The sequence below is a fragment of the Patiria miniata genome, unplaced genomic scaffold, assembly GCF_015706575.1.
Source record: "Patiria miniata isolate m_02_andy unplaced genomic scaffold, ASM1570657v1 HiC_scaffold_30, whole genome shotgun sequence".
Lineage (NCBI taxonomy): Eukaryota > Metazoa > Echinodermata > Asteroidea > Valvatida > Asterinidae > Patiria > Patiria miniata.
Genome location: NW_024037070.1, coordinates 4994270 through 5013410, shown reverse-complemented (window position 1 = coordinate 5013410; position 19141 = coordinate 4994270). Strand labels below are relative to the sequence as shown.

The 19141-nt window shown below is 41.0% G+C and overlaps 1 protein-coding gene and 1 non-coding gene across 3 annotated transcripts in view; one reads left to right on the top strand and one right to left on the bottom strand.

Moving 5' to 3' along the window:
• LOC119739195 (beta-1-syntrophin-like) overlaps positions 1-17429 on the top strand; it is a 37576-nt gene extending 20147 nt beyond the window's left edge. The window contains exons 2-7 of one of the 2 annotated variants that reach the window (XM_038214033.1): positions 3870-4168; positions 5853-5960; positions 7402-7544; positions 13660-13859; positions 15386-15588; positions 17009-17429. In XM_038214033.1, coding sequence (XP_038069961.1) covers positions 3870-4168; positions 5853-5960; positions 7402-7544; positions 13660-13859; positions 15386-15588; positions 17009-17101 — 1046 coding nt within the window. In that variant the 3' untranslated portion in view covers positions 17102-17429. Of the gene's footprint in view, positions 1-3869; positions 4169-5852; positions 5979-7401; positions 7545-13659; positions 13860-15385; positions 15589-17008 lie in introns of both variants that reach the window. The other variant, XM_038214032.1, reaches the window with a different exon arrangement.
• Positions 5055-5127, bottom strand: Trnaa-ggc. The gene has a single exon. It is a non-coding gene; the product is annotated as a tRNA-Ala (tRNA).
• Positions 17430-19141: the final 1712 nt, after the last annotated feature.

Sequence of the window (19141 nt, the reverse complement as noted above, 5' to 3'; positions counted from 1 at the left end):
CATATAGCCTCAATCCTGCAAAATCCTCCATTTTGCAAAGAGGGTTTTGCAGTATTTGGGAAGGTTAGGGTAAACGGACTTGTATATTTTTCTGGAAATAACATGTTTCGCATACTAGGCAACCACTGTATTGTGCTGCAGTCCGATAGCGCGCGCTACTTGTAGGAGAGTGCATATAGTCCCTTGAGTGTGCATTTCAGTCTTACTGGATCCGCGCATTTTATATCCATGTATTTGACCTGCATTTAAGGAATCAGATGCTGTTGACTTAATGTACGAGTCCAACACGCAACAGGGATGTGCTTGGCCAGATGGGTCAGACTGTACACATGTACTATTTTGATGGGTCAGGGAAAGAAATGAAATGCTTGAGGGCCTTCCTACTATTCTGGCCACTGCAGTGTGCTCGGCCAACTGAGTGTATACAAATCCACAAAGGATACTGGATTTTTCATCCTTTTTCCTTGAATTTGTTCTTGTTTGTCACATAAACCAAAATTGAAATTGAAAGTTAAAACAGGATGTGTTTGGCTGGGTTTTTGACACTGTTGCCATTCTAGTCTATTTCTTTATTTGATTGTATTACTGATATCCGGGCACGTGACCACTGTACAGTCACGAGCCCCTCTTCAATGGAGAAGCCATTAAAAATGCGTGCTACTGTACAAACCAAAGTCCGTGACGGATTATACTGAACAACAGCTAGCATTAATACGCCGTAGAAGTGGTTACGTCATACGCCGCTGAGGTCATGCATTGCTTGCCTGGGTTGATGTTCCCATATAAACCTGGACTTTAAGTACATCATTGGCTTTTGCTGTAATTTTCAGAAATAAACTATTTCAGGGGTTGGCATAATAGATCAAATACTGTTACACTGATGTGTTTGAAGGTTTGTGTTCGAAAATGCTGGAAAAACCAAGAAAAACAAAAATGTTCAAGTAGTCTGGTTCCTTGACTCCACTAAAGATAAAATGGATCAATTTATAGATGCCTGAAAATTGTAAGGTAAGGGAACCAGTCTAGCTGGCCTGCACCCGTTCATGAACATGTAACCAAAAGCAAACAAAATTTGGACTGAAAAAACGGTAAATTTTGAGCAGAAGTTGAAAAATAGTTAGGTTTTTCCAACGCTGGTCGGCTGACCACCGTTGGAAATGTATACAAAAATACCATTTTCTTGAAAATGACTTCAAACCAGGTGCCATAAGTTTACAAGATGCTTGAGACTGTCATTTACCAACATCCTAGTAAGGTATTTCGTAAAAGCTTGGTAGTTTTATTTTTTTATGTTTGCAAATGTTGTATATTCCCTTTAAGTAGCGATACGCACGGTGCCCACTTTTCATCGTTTTTTTGTTTATTCACGGGAAAAGAAAAATAACGGAAAGCAGTCACGTTCGGAGTGATAATAAGTCAGCTACGAAGCACTGTCCTATATTCCAGTATTATTTATTCTTCATGTTTGAGAAATTTAGTAGAAAATGCTCACCTAATTCGCCCGTACAAATCCTATGGTAAAAAATGGCAGACAAGCCATTGTTTGGAATGAACACTATTGGAGACAACCTCAAGTGACATCTCACTTCTACGGCGCATGCTCACGCCATTGAAGGAGCCTTCGTGATACAATTGATAGCAATCCCGGATCGGTCTAATATTGATTTCTGTAACTGAAATTTCCTTCCGGGGTTTTCTCTGAATTCCAAGCTGAAACCTGAGGAGAAATGTGCTTGGACACTGATCAGAACATCTCCCAGGAGAAATTTATACATGTACATTATAATACAATAAAGCATCTAACATTGATACAATATAAAAGTACCATTATTACTTCCCACTTGTGCTAAACTGCACGTACATGTAGGCCTACATGTTCTATCGCACACGTACACATCACACATATACTCGGTTGATATTTGATCTTAAAATAGCTCTATCATCACTGCCTTTAACATTCACATAATATACAGTACCTGCCGTAGTATCTGTTTAGCAATCAGTGATGGAGAAACTGGGTGTAATATATGAACAGTATATGAAAAGACAGTGTGATATGTACAAATTGTGCATCATATAAGGCAGTGAAGCGTATTGAATACATTGTAATACAGTGTATATACATAAGAAGACTGTGAAGAGGATACAATGTAGTACAATGTATATAATAACTCAGAGAAGTGTGTACAATGTAATACATGGAATATAATAACATCATGAAGAGTATACAATGTAATACAAAGTATATTAAGGCAGTGAAAAAAATATCTACAATATGCATAGATCCTGGTCAACATAATTAGCCATTCGTCGCAGATGATATGATTGGAACAAATGGTGTTCTGTCATCCTATTACGCTTGGCAGTGTAGCTTCACGTCATTCCGTAACCGGAGAGACTCGATGAAAAACAAGTGATCAGATTTAAACAAGTGCCCTCGGGGTTCATTTTATTTTGCCTTGATTGAAACTTGTTTGATTCAAAGATTGAGACTCATGTACATGTGTACATGTAGACTCATAACTTTATATTGTGGAAACACAACTTGCCTGGTCTTAAATGTTCATAAAAGGTTGTAATTTTTTAATGTACATACAGTTGTAATTTTTAATGTACATACAGTTTGTACATTGTAGGTCGAACGTAGAGCTATATTAAATAACTACCCGGTAGAACGCTGATTCGATGTACAAATTGATGCCTGCTGGGCGCATCCATGTTTGTGCGTAAACCTATGGAAAACTTGAAATTTGTACGGCTTTTGTACGGCTGTTTGCATATCTGCGTTTGTATTATAATACAGGTGCGTTATCGAGGCCGATACGCCCAAAACCGAAACGCGCAATCAGTAAATGAGCGTTTCATTTTGCTCTGTGCAAACAATGCAAACGTATGCATGTATCCGGATGATTTTTGCCATGACGTTTTTTGAACCGTCATGATGTGCTTAAGTTGTTTGCGTACGTTCTACTTGCGCATTGCATTTAGAGTACACTTTCAAAATTCACTCCATCTAATTTCATTATGTTCAACAAACACGCGACATGAATTCAAAATATCTGCGCGCAGGAAGGATTCAAAGTATCTCCACACATAAGAATGAGAAGTTAGCGCTCTAGTAATTTAATATAGCGCTATGAACTCCAAGAGAATGAACTCCAACAATAGCAGCACCTTTAGAAGCTTTATATAACTATATGGATGGTGGAATAGAATCAGCTTGATACTCTTTGAATTTGAGCAGCTTGTTTAAAGTTTTCATTTCAAATTTGCCATTTATTACCCAAACTTCCCAAAATCAGTCCTTCTGATTTGAGGCGTGCGATCGCACCCCCACGCCATCGCACGCCTAAAAGCTTCCCGAGAAGTATGAATAATTGCACGCCTGAATTCCCTAGACCACAGAATCACACACCTGGCAAATCACACAACTAGAAAAATCACACGCCTGGAAAAATCCAGGTGTGCCTTTTCCACACGCCTGTGATTTTCAAATCAGAAGGACTGCAAAATATGTCAAAATCTCAATCCTCACCCACTTTTGTGCTTTTGGCTTGCAACAACACACATGTTGTGTTAGATCTTTTGTGAATTCAGAAAGATTCAGGAAATTTTGGGGTTTTTTTTAGTTGGTATCTGAGAAATGGGGGGGGGGGGTGTCACAAAGCATAGTGAACTGAAATGTAAATTTGCCACTACGTATAAGTATTGAAACCCATTGGCGTGGGGGATGCTATTTTAAAACTGTATTAAACTCACTGGGATTCTGTACCAAGCATGAAATGCATGGACCAACACTGAAGTAGCGAAGACAGATCAAAAAGATCACAAGTTCATATGCATATTGTTACACTTCCTGTTTTCCGCAGTTAAATACTTACGGGAGGTGACGCCCTACTTCCGTCGAAGCACCGTCATCGGGGAAGTGGGCTGGGACACGCCTTCCCCCTACGTCATCAAGGAACCGGGCGCCAACCCCCGAGCCACCCGTAACAACTTCACGGAGATGCGAACCATCCCGCTCAAGCTGTGCTACGTGACGTCCAACCTGACCGTCAACGACCCGGAGCACCGGACCATCGAGTTGCACTCGCCGGACAGCCGAAGCTCGTGCATTCTGCGCTGCAAGGACGCCACCAGCGCCAGTGAATGGTTCAGCGCCTTGCAAGTAAGAATGTTGTTCAAGATTAGACATGGATTTTTTTCCTCCTGGACCCAATTTCATGGCTGTGCTAACCACAGAATTTGACGCTTACGCTCACCATTTTGTGTTAACCGCGCTAGCAGAAACATTCCGTGCTAATTACCCTGTAAGCACAGAATTCTTAGTTACGGGATGTACGCATGCGCAGAAGCAAAAACTCCTCGCTAACCTGCGAATCATGCTAACTGTAAGCACAGCATTTTCTGCTACAGTAAGCAGGGAATTTTCACTAACGGTAAGCAGCGCCATGAAATTGGGCCCTGGCAAGCGCAGTCAAGCCACTGCGCCAATAGGGGGCGCTATCAATGAGATGAATCAACCCAGTCTTGGCTATACTGGCACTGAGACCCGAGTTCAGGGGTGAACTATAGGTAACCACAGTTCGACTAACTTCGCTCGAACGACGGATAGTTGGACTACTCTAGTCGACTATTTGGAACCAGAGCGTGGGGCCATTGCTGGTAACCAATATCTGCGGGCATCATAAAGCACAACGGGAGCCAGGACTGTTGACCATTGTTTGACTAGAGGCCTTTGCGCGTTGCTATTACTGCGCAGGGTAAGATACTGTACGTCACAAATCAACTCCAACGGTTCTCGCCCGAATTTGCTATCACTTGTCAGGGATTGGCCAGCCTGTGTTAGTCCATTACAAGTGTTGGTCACGAGTCTTGTCACAAGTAAATCACAAGTCAATTCACAAGCAACATGGGATGAAAAAATAACAAAGGAATGTCTTTTGTCAAACAGTTCATTTGAATATCTTATGACTTGAGTCGGGATGGGATGACAAACTTACTACACTGCTCTTAATACTCTGTAAATTTATTTTTAAGTTGAACAAAGAAATTGACTGGAGCAGGGTTTGAACCTGCGACCTCCGGATTGCCGTTCCGGTGCTCTACCAACTGAGCTATCCAACCCTATGTTGGCGGTTCCCCAGTTTGTCATTTCTTTGGTTAAGGGCGCTTTACATGAACATATGCCACTAGCCAGGTATCACACCTTAAGTCACGATGCTAGCAACATTAGCAATGCTGCAAACCTGGGAAATAGCAAATGGGGATCACTCAGAGAGCGTTGTAAATTAAAGGGAATATACAACATTTGCAAACATTGGAAAACAAAACTACCAAATTTTTACGAAATATCTTACTAGGATGTTAGTACATGAAAGTCTGAAGCATCCTGTAAAATTATGGCACCTGGTGTGAAGTCATTTCCAAGAAAAGTGGTATTTTGTATAAATTTCCAACAGTGGTCGGCCGACCACCGTTGGAAAAACCTAACTATTTTTCAACTACTGCTCCAAATTACCCTTTTTTCAGTCCAAATTTTGTTTGCTATTGGTTCCATGTTCATGAACGGGTGCAGACCAGCTAGATTGGTTTCCTTATATACCTTACAATTTTCCGGCATCTATAAATTGATGCATTTTATCTTTAGTGGAGTCAGGGAACCAGACTACTCCACCATTTGTGTTTTTCTTGGTTTTCCAGCATTTTCGAACACAAAACTTCAAGCACATCAGTGGAACAATATTTGATCTATCATAGTAACCCCTCAAATAGTTCATTTCTGAGAATTACAGCAAAAACCAATGATGTACATTCCCTTTAAACAATGATTTTCCTTTTGTTTCTTGCAGGCCAACGTGTCGCTACTGACCATCCAGGCCATCGCCGAGGCCAACGATATCCTACGGGCCATGCCAGGCAGCCGGGAGATCAAGCACATGGGCTGGGTCTGTGAGCAGGTACTAGTCAAAGAAATGGTAAATATGACAAGCGCAGTGATGGAACCGCGCTCTGTTTGCGTATTGACACCCACAACTGTGTGCACGCTGACTGGGCAGTGGACGGGTCGCTAGACCTTAATTGGTGGATCGCAAATCGTGAGAATATATAGACCAATGTATCAGAAAAAAATGTATCAAACCTCATCAACTGGGTTCAATATTTGCACTAGTTTGCATCAGTTACAGACTTAAAGGGAAGATGCAACATTTGCAAACATCACAAAATGAAATGATAATATTATCACAAAACACCTTACTGGATTGTTAGAGAATGACAGTCTAAAGCATCCTGAAAATCGTGGCTCCTGGTGTGCTTTCATTTTCAAGAAAACTGGTATTTTTCCAACGCTGGTCGGACGACCAGCATTGGAGAAACTGGGTTTTTTTCTCAAAAGCTGCTCCTCCATTTTATTAATTAGTTATTCTGCATTATTTTGCAATTGATATTACACAACTTTGAAGGGGTACAAGCCTGCTACACTGTTCTCTGACCTTACAATTCCCCTAAGGCTATAAAGTCTCCGTTTCATCTAAAGCTGGGTCAGGGAACCAGACTACAAGAACATAAATGGTTTTCTTGGTTTTTCCAGCAACTACAAGCCCAAAACGTGAAACAAGTCATTTAACAATATTTGCTAAATTAACATACTCCTCCAAATCCATTTATTTCTGAAAATTGCAGCAAAAACAAATGTTGTACATTCCCTTTAAAAACAGAGATGAAACATTTTAAGTAAAGCTGGTGGGTGTCAACGCACAGTAAGCAAATAATAATAAATTTCATTCCTCTTTGAACACACTGGCTATACTTGCTAAGAAATTTGCTGAAACTGTCAAGTAATTTCCAGTGCTGGGCAGTGCCTCATTCTTTACAAAGTTTCTAACATCAAGCAAACAATGCCTAGCTCTACAGTCTTAAATTTATTCAAATGCAGAACTCTCAGATTTGGAGGAATGAGTTGAACTCATGCATTTATGTCAAGAGTTTATGAGTAAATGTGAGAGACTGGAGACTGGAATATACCAAGCTGTCCTTTGCTTTCTCAGTTATTTAACAGAAGTTTCAAAAATATGGATAAACTGTTACCCTGATATTATTTTCATGTCACTACCCCTACCAACCTTTTCTGCACACAAACAATGCAACTCTAGTTGCATCGCTAATTGCATGTATTTTCAAGTGACAGGCAAGACTTCTATAATAAAGCGCAGAGAATGACTCTTTTAACTGATTGGTCCTTGTACTGTCCCAAACTGCTCTGCCTGTTACTCCCTATATAGCCCAAAACTGCCCCATCACTCTATAGTTGTATGAATTCATCAGCGATTAAATACAGTGTAATACAATGTACTACAGATGCTAATGGTTTCATCATCAAATCACCAAATTTCTCTGCAGAGCAACACAGAATCTGGTGGCTCAGCGTGGAAGCCGGTCTTCGTCGCCATCACAGACAAAGACATATTGATGTACGACAGCGTTCCCTTCACCAGAGAGGAGTGGGGGAAGGCGTTTTTGGTCCACGGACTTCTCGCAACGAGGTACAGAAACGAAAAAGTTGAGAATCATAAAAATGAAAATGTGCTCTTTCATGTGCATGGATAAGCTAGCTCTAAATGTATAGTTAGAACTTAAATAATCCACAAACGGCATCTGACTGATCCACAAACGGCATCTGACTGATCCACAAACGGCATCTGACTGATCCACAAACGGCATCTGACTGATCCACAAACGGCATCTGACGATAATCCATAAATGCCATTTGACTGATCCACAAACGGCATCTGACTGATCCACAAACGGCATCTGACTGATCCACAAACGGCATCTGACTGATCCACAAACGGCATCTGACTGATCCACAAACGGCATCTGACTGATCCACAAACGGCATCTGACTGATCCACAAACGGCATCTGACTGATCCACAAACGGCATCTGACTGATCCACAAACGGCATCTGACTGATCCACAAATGGTATCTGACTGACGATGATCCACAAACGGAAATTGGAAAGCTCAGTTGGTAGAGCACCGGAACTGCAATCCGGACATCGCAGGTTCAAACCCCGCTCCAGTCAATTTCTTCGTTCAACTTTGAAAAAAAATTAAGTTAGAATTCATTAGATCATTAATGAATCCTCCTAGATGCAAACATACACTCTGTACAAAGTTGTCCTTTCAGTCAAAATCAGTCAAGTGACTGCTTTCGACAGTTAAGAGCTCTCAGCCTACAGAAAGCAGGATTGACTGGCTGTGACTGTTTATGTAACTTGACACAGCTATGGTTTGACTGTTGGTGATTGATAAGCCAGCTGTGCCAACCACTTGCCTGCTTTTGTCTGTTGACTGAATCTGACTACTAGCAGTGCTTGCTTGACATACGATCTGACTGTTGGTGACTAGCCTGTGTAAAAGGCACAGCAGGGGAGAGGATTTAATTTTTTTTGACTGTCTGTGACTGTTCAAACAGCAGGAGGGTTAATAATATAAAAGTAAAAGCATTGCTAGGATTACTAACATGACAACCCTCTTTGCGATCTTGCCAAAATCATCTTCCCCAGCTTTCAGAACCGAAAGAGTCTTATTTTCATTAGGGACATAGAGTTGCGGTCACACAGCATTGCGAAGATTAAAAATTTCTCCCCAACGGGGCGTAGAGGGACAGGTTTAGTTCCCTCGTTCCTCTCCGATTGATTAGCGAAGAAAGCGTGCGGTGATGATTGGATAAGGCCAGATGCGTGTGTTAATTATTTTTATTATTTCATCTATCCCTGAAGCGTTTTCAGAATGTAGTGAAGCATATTGCATTTTTCTGCAATGCCTAAGCTTCAAGGGGAGGTTGGAATTACAATTTTTGGAGGTGTGTCTTGAACAACCATTAAAAACATTTTAATGTTTTTTTGCAATTTTTATCAGTCTTTACACTTTTTATCAGTTTTTACATTAAGAGTACAACTTCTTTGTAACATTTACACATTTATACCTTAAAATGAATCCAATCCTACTTCGGAGAGCGCATTTAATGAAATTTGACATCAGTTATAGGGTTTTCCTGAAAATCATCCTTGAATAATGAAAGATTGAGTGCTCAGTATGGTTGGGTGTAGCCCCATAAATGTGGCCTATTTACTGGACTGCCTCCGTAAACATAGGCCACACATCCACATGTACAAAAACGTGTCGACTTTGCCAAATTTTGATTTTCACATTTAGGCTTACTTTGTAGGTTTTTTTTGCTTTAGAAGCATTCTCACCCTCTATATAGGCTAATCAGAAAGTGCTGCCTTTTTCAGATGTCCATTTTTCGTGAAATTTCCAGATACATTTGCACACGTTTGCGTATCAAAATTTCAACATGAAATTTCACAAAAATTAGACATCTGAAAAAGGCAGCACTTTCTGATTAGCCTATATAGAGGGTGAGAATGCTTCTAAAGCAAAAAAAAACTTCAAAGTAAGCCTAAATGTGAAAATCAAAATTTGGCAAAGTCGACACGTTTTTGTACATGTGGATGTGTGGCCTATGTTTACGGAGGCAGTCCAGTAAATAGGCCACATTTATGGGGCTAGGTTGGGTGCTACTGTCAAAATTGTATCTCTGAAACAGAGAAAATCTCTTGAGAACATACTGTACACTTCTGAAAAGAAAAGAATCTTCTTCGCATTTCTGGATGGAGTTCTAGTCATTGGAGTACTGAGTGTCCTAATTTAGCTTATCCATGGCCAGCTGAACGGCAAACGACGATTGACTGGTTTACAATAGCCGTATCGTCCTTCTCGGTTGAATAAAGGGGTTGAAATGGATACCCTCAATGCAGATTGTTCTGTATGCGGAACCTTTGGGGGCTTGTCTATTGCTGTTGAAACGTGATCCGTTTGAATCAATGGGTTCTTATCTTTCCAACGGAACAAATCAGAGTCTAATAAATAAGTTAGTTTGAAACAAAAAGTAGAAAGCAGTAGTCCTTTGAAGTTTAAAGTGGGCTTTGTAGTGTAACTGCTTATCAGGATATTTTGGGGTTGGAGGTATTTTTTCTTGAAAACCTATCAAAACGTTATAGTCAATTGGAAGGAATACAACAGTTTGAAAATGGAAGACAATTGACAAGTAATGAAAAATACATGTAACGATAAAAAATTATCGTTGATGCTATTGCACTGTATTCTAGACTTTCTGCAGGACCTCGATCAGGATTTAGCACCAACTACATGTCACATAATCACAGTGACTTTCTTAAATTTGCACGTACTAAAGGGAAAATACAACATTTGCAAACATCAAAAAATAAAACTACCAAATCATTTTGAAATACCTTGCTGGACTGTTAGTGAATGACAGTGTAAAGCATCCTGTAAAATCATGGCACCTGGTATACTGTCATTTTCAAGAAAAGTGGTATTTTTGTATTAATTTCCAACGCTGGTCGGCCGACCAGCGTTGGAAAAAAACTGGCTTTTTTTCAAATACTGGCCCCAGTTGACCATCACACTTGTTTACAACCAATTACACACCTATGAACGGGTACAAGCCAGCTAGACTGGTTCCCTGACCTTACAATTCCCCAATGTATTTAAACTGCTCTGTTTCTTCTTATATGGAGTCAGGGAACCAGACTACAGGAAAATGATTGTTTTTCTTGGTTTTTATAGCATTTTCGAACCCAAAACCTCAAAAAAGTCAGTGTAACTGTATTTGCTATATATTTCCAACCCCCCAATTCCATCCATTTCTGAAAATTACAGCAAAAGCAAATGATGTATTTTCCCTTTAATTGAGTATTGCCTAGGGACGTGCAATGAAAAATGGTTCCACATGGGCACTCTGACAGTGACAAAACAGACACGTAAATGAGTCGTCACATCTGATTGGATCATAAATTAAGTGTGCGAGGGTTTGCTGTTATCTGTCAACCTGGACACAGATGTATCACAAGAGGAGAGTGATTTGTCAAACGCTGACAGGAACGGGTAAACTGAGATAATTATTGCACGGGACTCAAAATCAGGTGATAACTTTGAGAGATGACTTTGTAATCTTTCATTTTTGGGACAGATGTTCAGGAAAATGATTTGACTGTCCTGTTCTCCAGGGGGAGAAATTCTAGGCTTCATCCTAAGTGTGACTTTGTCTTGTAATTACCTCCGCCAAGGAGGTTATGTTTTCATCGGATTTAGTTAGTTTGTTGGTTGGTTGGTTTGTCTGTTAAAGGGAATATACATCATTTGCTTTTGCTGTAATTTTTAGAAATGGATGGAATTGGGGGGTTGGAAATATATAGCAAATATAGTTACACTGACTTTTTTGAGGTTTTGGGTTCGAAAATGCTATAAAAACCAAGAAAAACAATCATTTTCCTGTAGTCTGGTTCCCTGACTCCATATAATAAGAAACAGAGCAGTTTACATACATTGGGGAATTGTAAGGTCAGGGAACCAGTCTAGCTGGCTTGTACCCGTTCATAGGTGTGTAATTGATTGCAAACAAGTGCGATGGTCAACTGGGGCCAGTATTTGAAAAAAAGCCAGTTTTTTCCAACGCTGATCGGCCGATCAGCGTTGGAAATTGATACAAAAATACCACTTTTCTTGAAAATGACAGTATACCAGGTGCCATGATTTTACAGGATGCTTTACACTGTCATTCACTAACAGTCCAGCAAGGTATTTCAAAATGATTTGGTAGTTTTATTTTTTGATGTTTGCAAATGTTGTATTTTCCCTTTAACAAGATAACACACAAAAAACCAGAAAAGTTATGGACGGATTTACATGAAATTTTTGTTAGGGGTTGTCCTTGGTACAAGTACAAATCGATTAGATTTTGGAAGTGTTACCGGATCTGGGTCTGGATGCAGGATTTTTTGAAGGAATCTTCACCTTTTATGAGATTATTTCTTTTGGGTGTACTGACAATATGGCGAGGAATTGTTTAGCCTTGGCGGAGTGCTTTCTTGTACATGTGTCTATGGAACAGGCTGTAGCCAGTCTAAACCCATGCAAATTAGTTGAACTTGCGAACATGAGAAACACGATTCAGTTTTGAAAGCAGTATTAATGTGAAGAGGAAGGTAGAAAACTGAATTGACTGAAAATGGAGAAATTTTTTTTTATAGAAATCAGCAAAATGTAGTCACCAAATGTCTAATATCTGGATGGCTCTAAGCGATTCTCCTAAAAAATTACGTCAAACTTCTATCAACCCTAACCCCATTAAGGTTGTGTGTAGTCACTGTAGTCTATTCAACTGAATACCCCCCCCCCCCCCAAAAAAGTTCAAGTATAGCTTGCTGAAAAAAAATCAACGGCTAGGTTTTTTTTTTTTTTTAGTGCCACAAAACAAACGTTCTTGGATCGCCTGCAAAAATAAAGACAATGTTTATGTTTGTGCGTTCCGGAAACAAACTCCCCCGAAGGCTGAGGTTGTTTGATAATCCTATGCAATGACATCATTTGTCATATGTCTGTCAAATTTGTTTATAGTTTTGTTCACAGCTATGCCAGCTGTCAAAGTAGATGTTGCTTGGGTGCTTTAAACTTTTAAAGCTCTGTAAAAGGAAGAAGAATATTTCAAAAGTTCACTATTTTTGTGGAAATAGATAATTTTTGGATTAACATATCGCCCTGTGTGGTAGCGATATCCGAAACATGGTTGAAAGATGTTCAAGATCCCTTGGTTCAAATGAAATATTACCCACTTGAAGGTATATGTAGATATATGTCAGTTTCTTATGTCGTTGATTGCTTGTTGTATTTTTTTTTATAATGTTCCTTTCATCAGAGGAAACAAATGTTTAGAATAATTTTGAAATTGATGGATTTCAAAACATTTTGAAATAATTAAAAATGATTTTCTTAAGAACAAGTCAGTAAATGTTCTGAGATGATTGAGTTTTCTTGCCTTCACTGTTGATGCTAACGAGTTGAAATCTGGTGTTGTTCACTCTGTGTTATGCAGGCTTGACTTTAATATGCCAAACTCAGCCCAATTTCATTAAGGATGCTCTTCAGATAAAAAAGTCTTTCAGATTAGTCATATAGACATGAAATGCGGCACTTACAGCGAGCATACGTGTGGTCTAATGGTGGAGCACAGGATTCATGATCGCGAGGTTGTGGGTTCGAGCCCCGCTGTGGCCATGCGTGTTGTGCCCTTGAGTAAGGCGCTTTACCTCAATAACTCCTCTCAACCAAGGTGTTAAATGGGTACCGGCATTATTCAATGCTGGGAAGGTAACAGACTCGCTGTGGAGGAGGTGTGGCGATCCCCCCTACAACAGCATATGAGTCTGGCCCAATCGTTAACCATAGAGAGATGTGCACTCCGTTCCTGTTAACACAGGTTCGTCCACTTTTACAGAGAGCATACAGTTCAGGGTGCTTCAAGTTTTTCATATTTTTTCAGCAATCACAAATCCTTGGAGTCTTGTACAGAATATGCTTGGTTACAAGCAAACTAAGCAATCTTTTCTGTTGAAGTAGGTAATTGTAAAAAAAAAAAAAAAAAAAAAAAATGAAGGCTTTATAAATTGTAACAGGGCAACAAATAGCAGTATCAAATTTGAATGAACCACTTGTGGAGAACACAGATATTTGTTTGAATAGCTGTTCATTCTTTATGAAAATTGGATTTGATTTGTGTCCCGATTCCAGACTCTTGTACTCAGGGAGCCCTAAAGGCCTTGGCCCGCGTCACCAGGTAGAACTGACGTTCGGTACGCGGACGGGGACCCGCAACGGCATCGAGGCCCATCTCTTCAGGGTGGACACGAGGCGAGACCTGGGGGCCTGGACGCGCCACCTCGTGCAGGGATCCCACAATGCAGCAGTGCTGGTCAAGGAAATCGTGTGTGGTAAGTAAAAGGCTACTTCTTGTTTTCGGGGAGGGGTGTTCAAGGGGTAGTTCGTGGGAGGGCCGCGGTCCAGCAGGACTTCTCTTGTCACTTAAAACAAACATTTAAACTTGCTGAATGGTAGATAAAACTGTGCCTTGATAAATACTTATTCATAAACAAACACAATCTTTCCGCTCCTAATTGTGCAGCATCATACCTATACATTTAGTCAGTCTTTGATGGTGGCGTTTCGAGTTTGTCGCAAGTTCTCACAAGTCCATCCCAAGTCCTTCAATCTCAAGTCAAGTCGCAAGCTATTCAAATGCACTGTGACAGAAGTCACAGAAGCATTCCTTTGTCTTTGTTCTGCCCCTGTTACTTGTGACTGGACTTGTGGTTTTCTTTTTGACCGGTCTCATGATCAAGTGTTGTAGTCGAGTCCATCACAAGTCAGGCCACAGGAAAATCACAAGTCCATTCACAAGTCCAGTCACAAGTAACAGTGGATGAACAATAACAAAGAAATGCCTTTTGTTTAAGCTCGTTGGAATGGCTTGTGAGTTGACTTGGGACCGGAGGACTTGTTATGGAAAGGAAAGGACTTGCAAGCTTGCAGGAAGGCTTGTTGCAGGTTTGCACGGTTCCAAATATGTAAATTCAGGTAAGTTTGCCAGCGAGCTTTCAGCAAGCTTGCCGCAAGCTCCCAGACAAGCTTGCCGCAAGCTCCCAGACAAGCTTGCCGCAAGCTCCCAGACAAGCTTGCCGCAAGCTCCCAGACAAGCTTGCCGCAAGCTCCCAGACAAGCTTGCCGCAAGCTCACAGACAAGCTTGCCGCAAGCTCCCAGAAAAGCTTGCCGCAAGCTCCCAGAAAAGCTTGCCGCAAGCTCCCAGACAAGCTTGCCGCAAGCTCCCAGACAAGCTTGCCGCAAGCTCACAGACAAGCTTGCCGCAAGCTCACAGACAAGCTTGCCGCAAGCTCACAGACAAGCTTGCCGCAAGCTCACAGACAAGCTTGCCGCAAGCTCACAGACAAGCTTGCCGCAAGCTTCCAGACAAGCTTGCCGCAAGCTCACAGACAAGCTTGCCGCAAGCTCACAGACAAGCTTGCCGTAAGCTCACAGACAAGCTTGCCGCAAGCTTGCACACTCCAAGTGTGTAAATTTGGGCAGGCAGGCAAGCTTGTAGCAAGCTTGCAGGCTTGTACAAGCTTGCCGCAGGCTTGCAAGTACATGCACAAGCTTACCACAAGCTTGCAAGAACATGTGCAAGCAACATGTGCAAGCTTGCCTCAACATGTGCAAGCTTGCCTCATACCTGTGCAAGCGTTACAAGCCTGCAAGATTATTTGCTTGCAGCTAGACTGCATGCAAAAGTTCCAACTCACGCAAGCTTATTAAGCTTGCTGCAATCTAGTTACCAGCTTAATACAAGTTAGCGGCAAGCTTACTTTTCTGTCAGGATGGACTCTTTAATGAGTCCTTACAAAATCTGGATTTTACTAAAACTCCTTTTGCTTTTTTTTTTTTTTTACCACAACTCGGCAGCTGTGACGTGGCAAGGCAAAGAGGCCAAACTCACCATCCACTACGAGAATGGATTCACGCTTACCAGCAACCCACAGGAGGGCCAGAACAGCAGTAGTAAAAGCGAGGTCTACTGGGTCTACCCTTACGAGAAACTCCGGTATTCGTCCGACGACGGCAAGAGACTTATGTGGCTCGATTTCGGGGCCGGAGAAGGAGAATTTGTAAGTGTGGTTCACATCCAGTCAGAGTTTTTTTTTTGCCATAATTGGCGCTAAATTTCACAGTACTGCTCAAGAAATGTTTCTTTGCTTTGCACTTAGCATGTCTCACAGATTCTTCATTTCACAGTGCTCAAAGTGATTAGCGAGGAAAACGTAGCCCCGCAGCATCATCCTTGTGCTTAAGCAACGTCTTATACCATTCAAAACGGGGGCAATCCTTCAGAGAGAGAGCACCACAGTTGTAATAAAGAAGTAATCCTGTACTAAGTTGGAACAGGGGACATTTTCATCAGCAAAATTTGCGTCAACAAACCAAGGTTAAAGACGCAAATGCAGTTGCGCTGAGTACTTTGAATGAGTAGGAATATACAAGTATTTGGACGCATCACTGATATGGAAGAAATGCACAAATATTGTCAAGAAGATTCAGACTCCAGTCCATTCTGATTTTCTTTGTGACTTTCTTGTAAATTTTCAGCACACCTAGCTCTTTCACCCAATTCTCAAATTCTTCCTCTAAAGCCAATAGCATACCTACGTTCGGACAACTCTGTTGAGTTTCTTAACTTTAATTCTTACTTTTCAAGCTTATATTTGGTATATATGTTTTCCCACTTCGGAAAAGGACCAGCACCCGATTTCACGAAGCGCTGCGATGCGTCGTAACTCGAGTTACGACGTGTAACACATCGCAACTTGCGACGCGTCGTACCGGTATCTTCCATTTCACGAAAGTTGCGATGTGTTGAACGCGTCGTAAGTTCCTTGACAACGGCTTAAAACACGTCGCAAGTTACAACGTGTCTAGTGGTCATCGCAAAATAAGAAGAGTCCCTTTCTCAGCCAGTTTTGGGCCATAAACATTACATTAACGAGATTATAATACCAAGGCAACGTGTGTAAAGTTGTAAATAGTAAACTCATTGAATAATCATGAATTAGACTGGAGTATTGCAATTGAAATTTCAAAGTAGCTATACAGTCCACTGAGAGCTTGTTTTCCTTCAAAATTGCATCGCACGACCGCCATTTTGTTTTACATTTTAACAAATTTTGAGCGGAGATCCGACGACTCTTTGTTGAATATCAGATGACTATTTACTGTACGTTGACTTAATACATAAAACAGTCACCGAGTTGTGCTATAAATACACCTACGACGCGTCGCACTTACGACTTGTTTCGTGAAATGGATCGCAGGACGCGTCGCAGCTGCGACGCATCGTAGGGATACGATGCGTCGCAGCGCTGCGATGCATCGTAAGTTACGATGAGTTTTGTGAAATCGGGTGCAGGCTACAACACACTGACAGTCACTGCCACCATTTTTGTGAATCAAAAGTTCCATACTTTCTGAGAGTGCACCTTCAATATGCATTTTTGTAACTCTTTTCTTGCTCCTTTTTTTCACCACTTTCAGGAATTGGACCTTCACACTTGCCCCAAGCCCATCGTTTTTATCATCCACACCTTCCTCAGTGCCAAAGTCACACGGATGGGACTCTTTGCATGATGGGATACACGCCCTGCATTCTGGGATATATGCCTTGGTGTCGGAGATTTGCAAGGGATTGCGGGTCATGCCCCTCGGGTCAAAGGGCAAGGGTCATTTGCACCAGTACTGGTGGGAAGGAGCTCAGATTCACTGGATAACGGAAGGCAGCATTTATTATGGTTGTACGCGCAGTTGTTCTTTCGCGGGTTGTGAGCACGCCCCATAGATTCCGCGTCGCAATGCATTGTGGGATAGTCACACTGCGTAGCGGGATCCCCTCTCTGAACCCTGACTTAATCGTGGTACGCCAAAAGAAAAAATCACCGTTTGAAGATTAATCTGATCGGAAAAAAAAGTGAAGACTGCAAGCATGAAGAAAGTTAGTTATTGGGTGTAGCCCTGTATTCCAGATATAACATTCTGAACCACAGCATCTACCTAACAGTGTAGGTAGCATTTGTAAGTTACACTCACAATACCAGAATCACTTGTATTTAAATAGCCCCAAACCAGACCTTGTACAGCATTTTTTTTTTTTATTATCTGGCTGGTTTAAAGTTGGTAGTCGATTGAATTGTAACTGCTTGGTCAATAGTGTTCGCAAAGTATTTTTCCAACTCAAAACAAGTTGGTGATCCAGTGATGGACCTAGGGGGATGCGAAGGGTGCACCCGATCCCCCTCTTCCCAGCAGTGATCGAAATGTTCTCAAGTAAGGCCATTTGTCACTTGAGAGAGCACTTCTGCCTGCCCCCCCCCCCCCCCCCCCCGGCACCCCCCCCGCCCCCCACTAGTAGTAGGAACCGCCCTTGTGATCAACTCAGAAATACCAGTAAAAAAATCGACCAATGCATGTATTAGAGTTGTTGCATGTCGGGATAATAAGATAATAATGACGTTTTGGATAGAATTTTGGTTTTGGCAAAGTGCACGCGTGGCTTTTTTTAACATTACGTGAAAAGGCTCTTAAAGAACCAATAGAAATTGTCCTACATTGTTAGGCCCTTGTGGATTGAACGCCTCTAATTCGCCTTGTTTCTCTCTACTGTGAAGTATGAACTAAAGTCAAAACTGAATCAAAGTCTTGCCACATTTTGATACATTTTTCTTATTGCTTCATACGTTTGCTGTCAAAGTCTCATTCTGTACCCTCCTGGGAATTTTGTTATTTTAAACTAAAAAGTTGAAAATTGGAATTGGCTCGTTGAGATAGTTACCCAATCAAAAGTTAGGAAAGATCTATGCAAATTAGGCATTGCTGTGTGTTACTATTGGCTGTGCATGACTAATTTAAATAACTTTCCTTTTGTTGGTTCGTTTCCAAATGGATGAATTTATTTATGCTGAGATTACTCGGCAAATAAAATTGTGCCCCTTTAAAAAAAGTGTCTTCAACAAAGAGTTTGAACCCAGAGCATTTTTCTGACCAAATTCAACATTAATTTTTTTCCAGCTCAGGTGCATGTGAATTATGAATAAACATTATGCAAATGAGGGCATTGGATGTTCACATTGGCTAAAAATACAAAGCTTATTTAAATACTTGATAGTTTGATGTTAATTGGGGCACAAGACTCAAAATGTGAATTACAAGTTATCAAACCTTTGGCTACCTCAACTGATAACTTTAAACACATTTTTTTTTGGGTACATATTACATTTCATTGTACCTTAATTTAGCGCTTTTAATACACACCATCAGTATTTTCTGATGTAACATTTTGAAAGGGGACCATTCAAAATTGAGTTTGGAAGAGCAGTTTGGTTATATTTGTATTTACCAAAATTTTACGAGGCATTTATGTTAGCACATGTGAGTTTAGGCGTAAATCCTCCCAAAACCACCCAAACCTCACAAAGTTTTTAAATATTTGAATGGATTGGATTTAGGATCAAAGGGTTGTGGACATCGCTAGAGAGGGTGGGGGTCCGACCCTCCCCCCCCCCCCCCCATTGTTCTGCAAAATCATTGTCTTGTCGGCAAAATCGTGTGTCCAACGGCAAATGTGCTGCAACAAATAACACCATCTATTGTCTGGCAGGGTTAAAATATTTCACT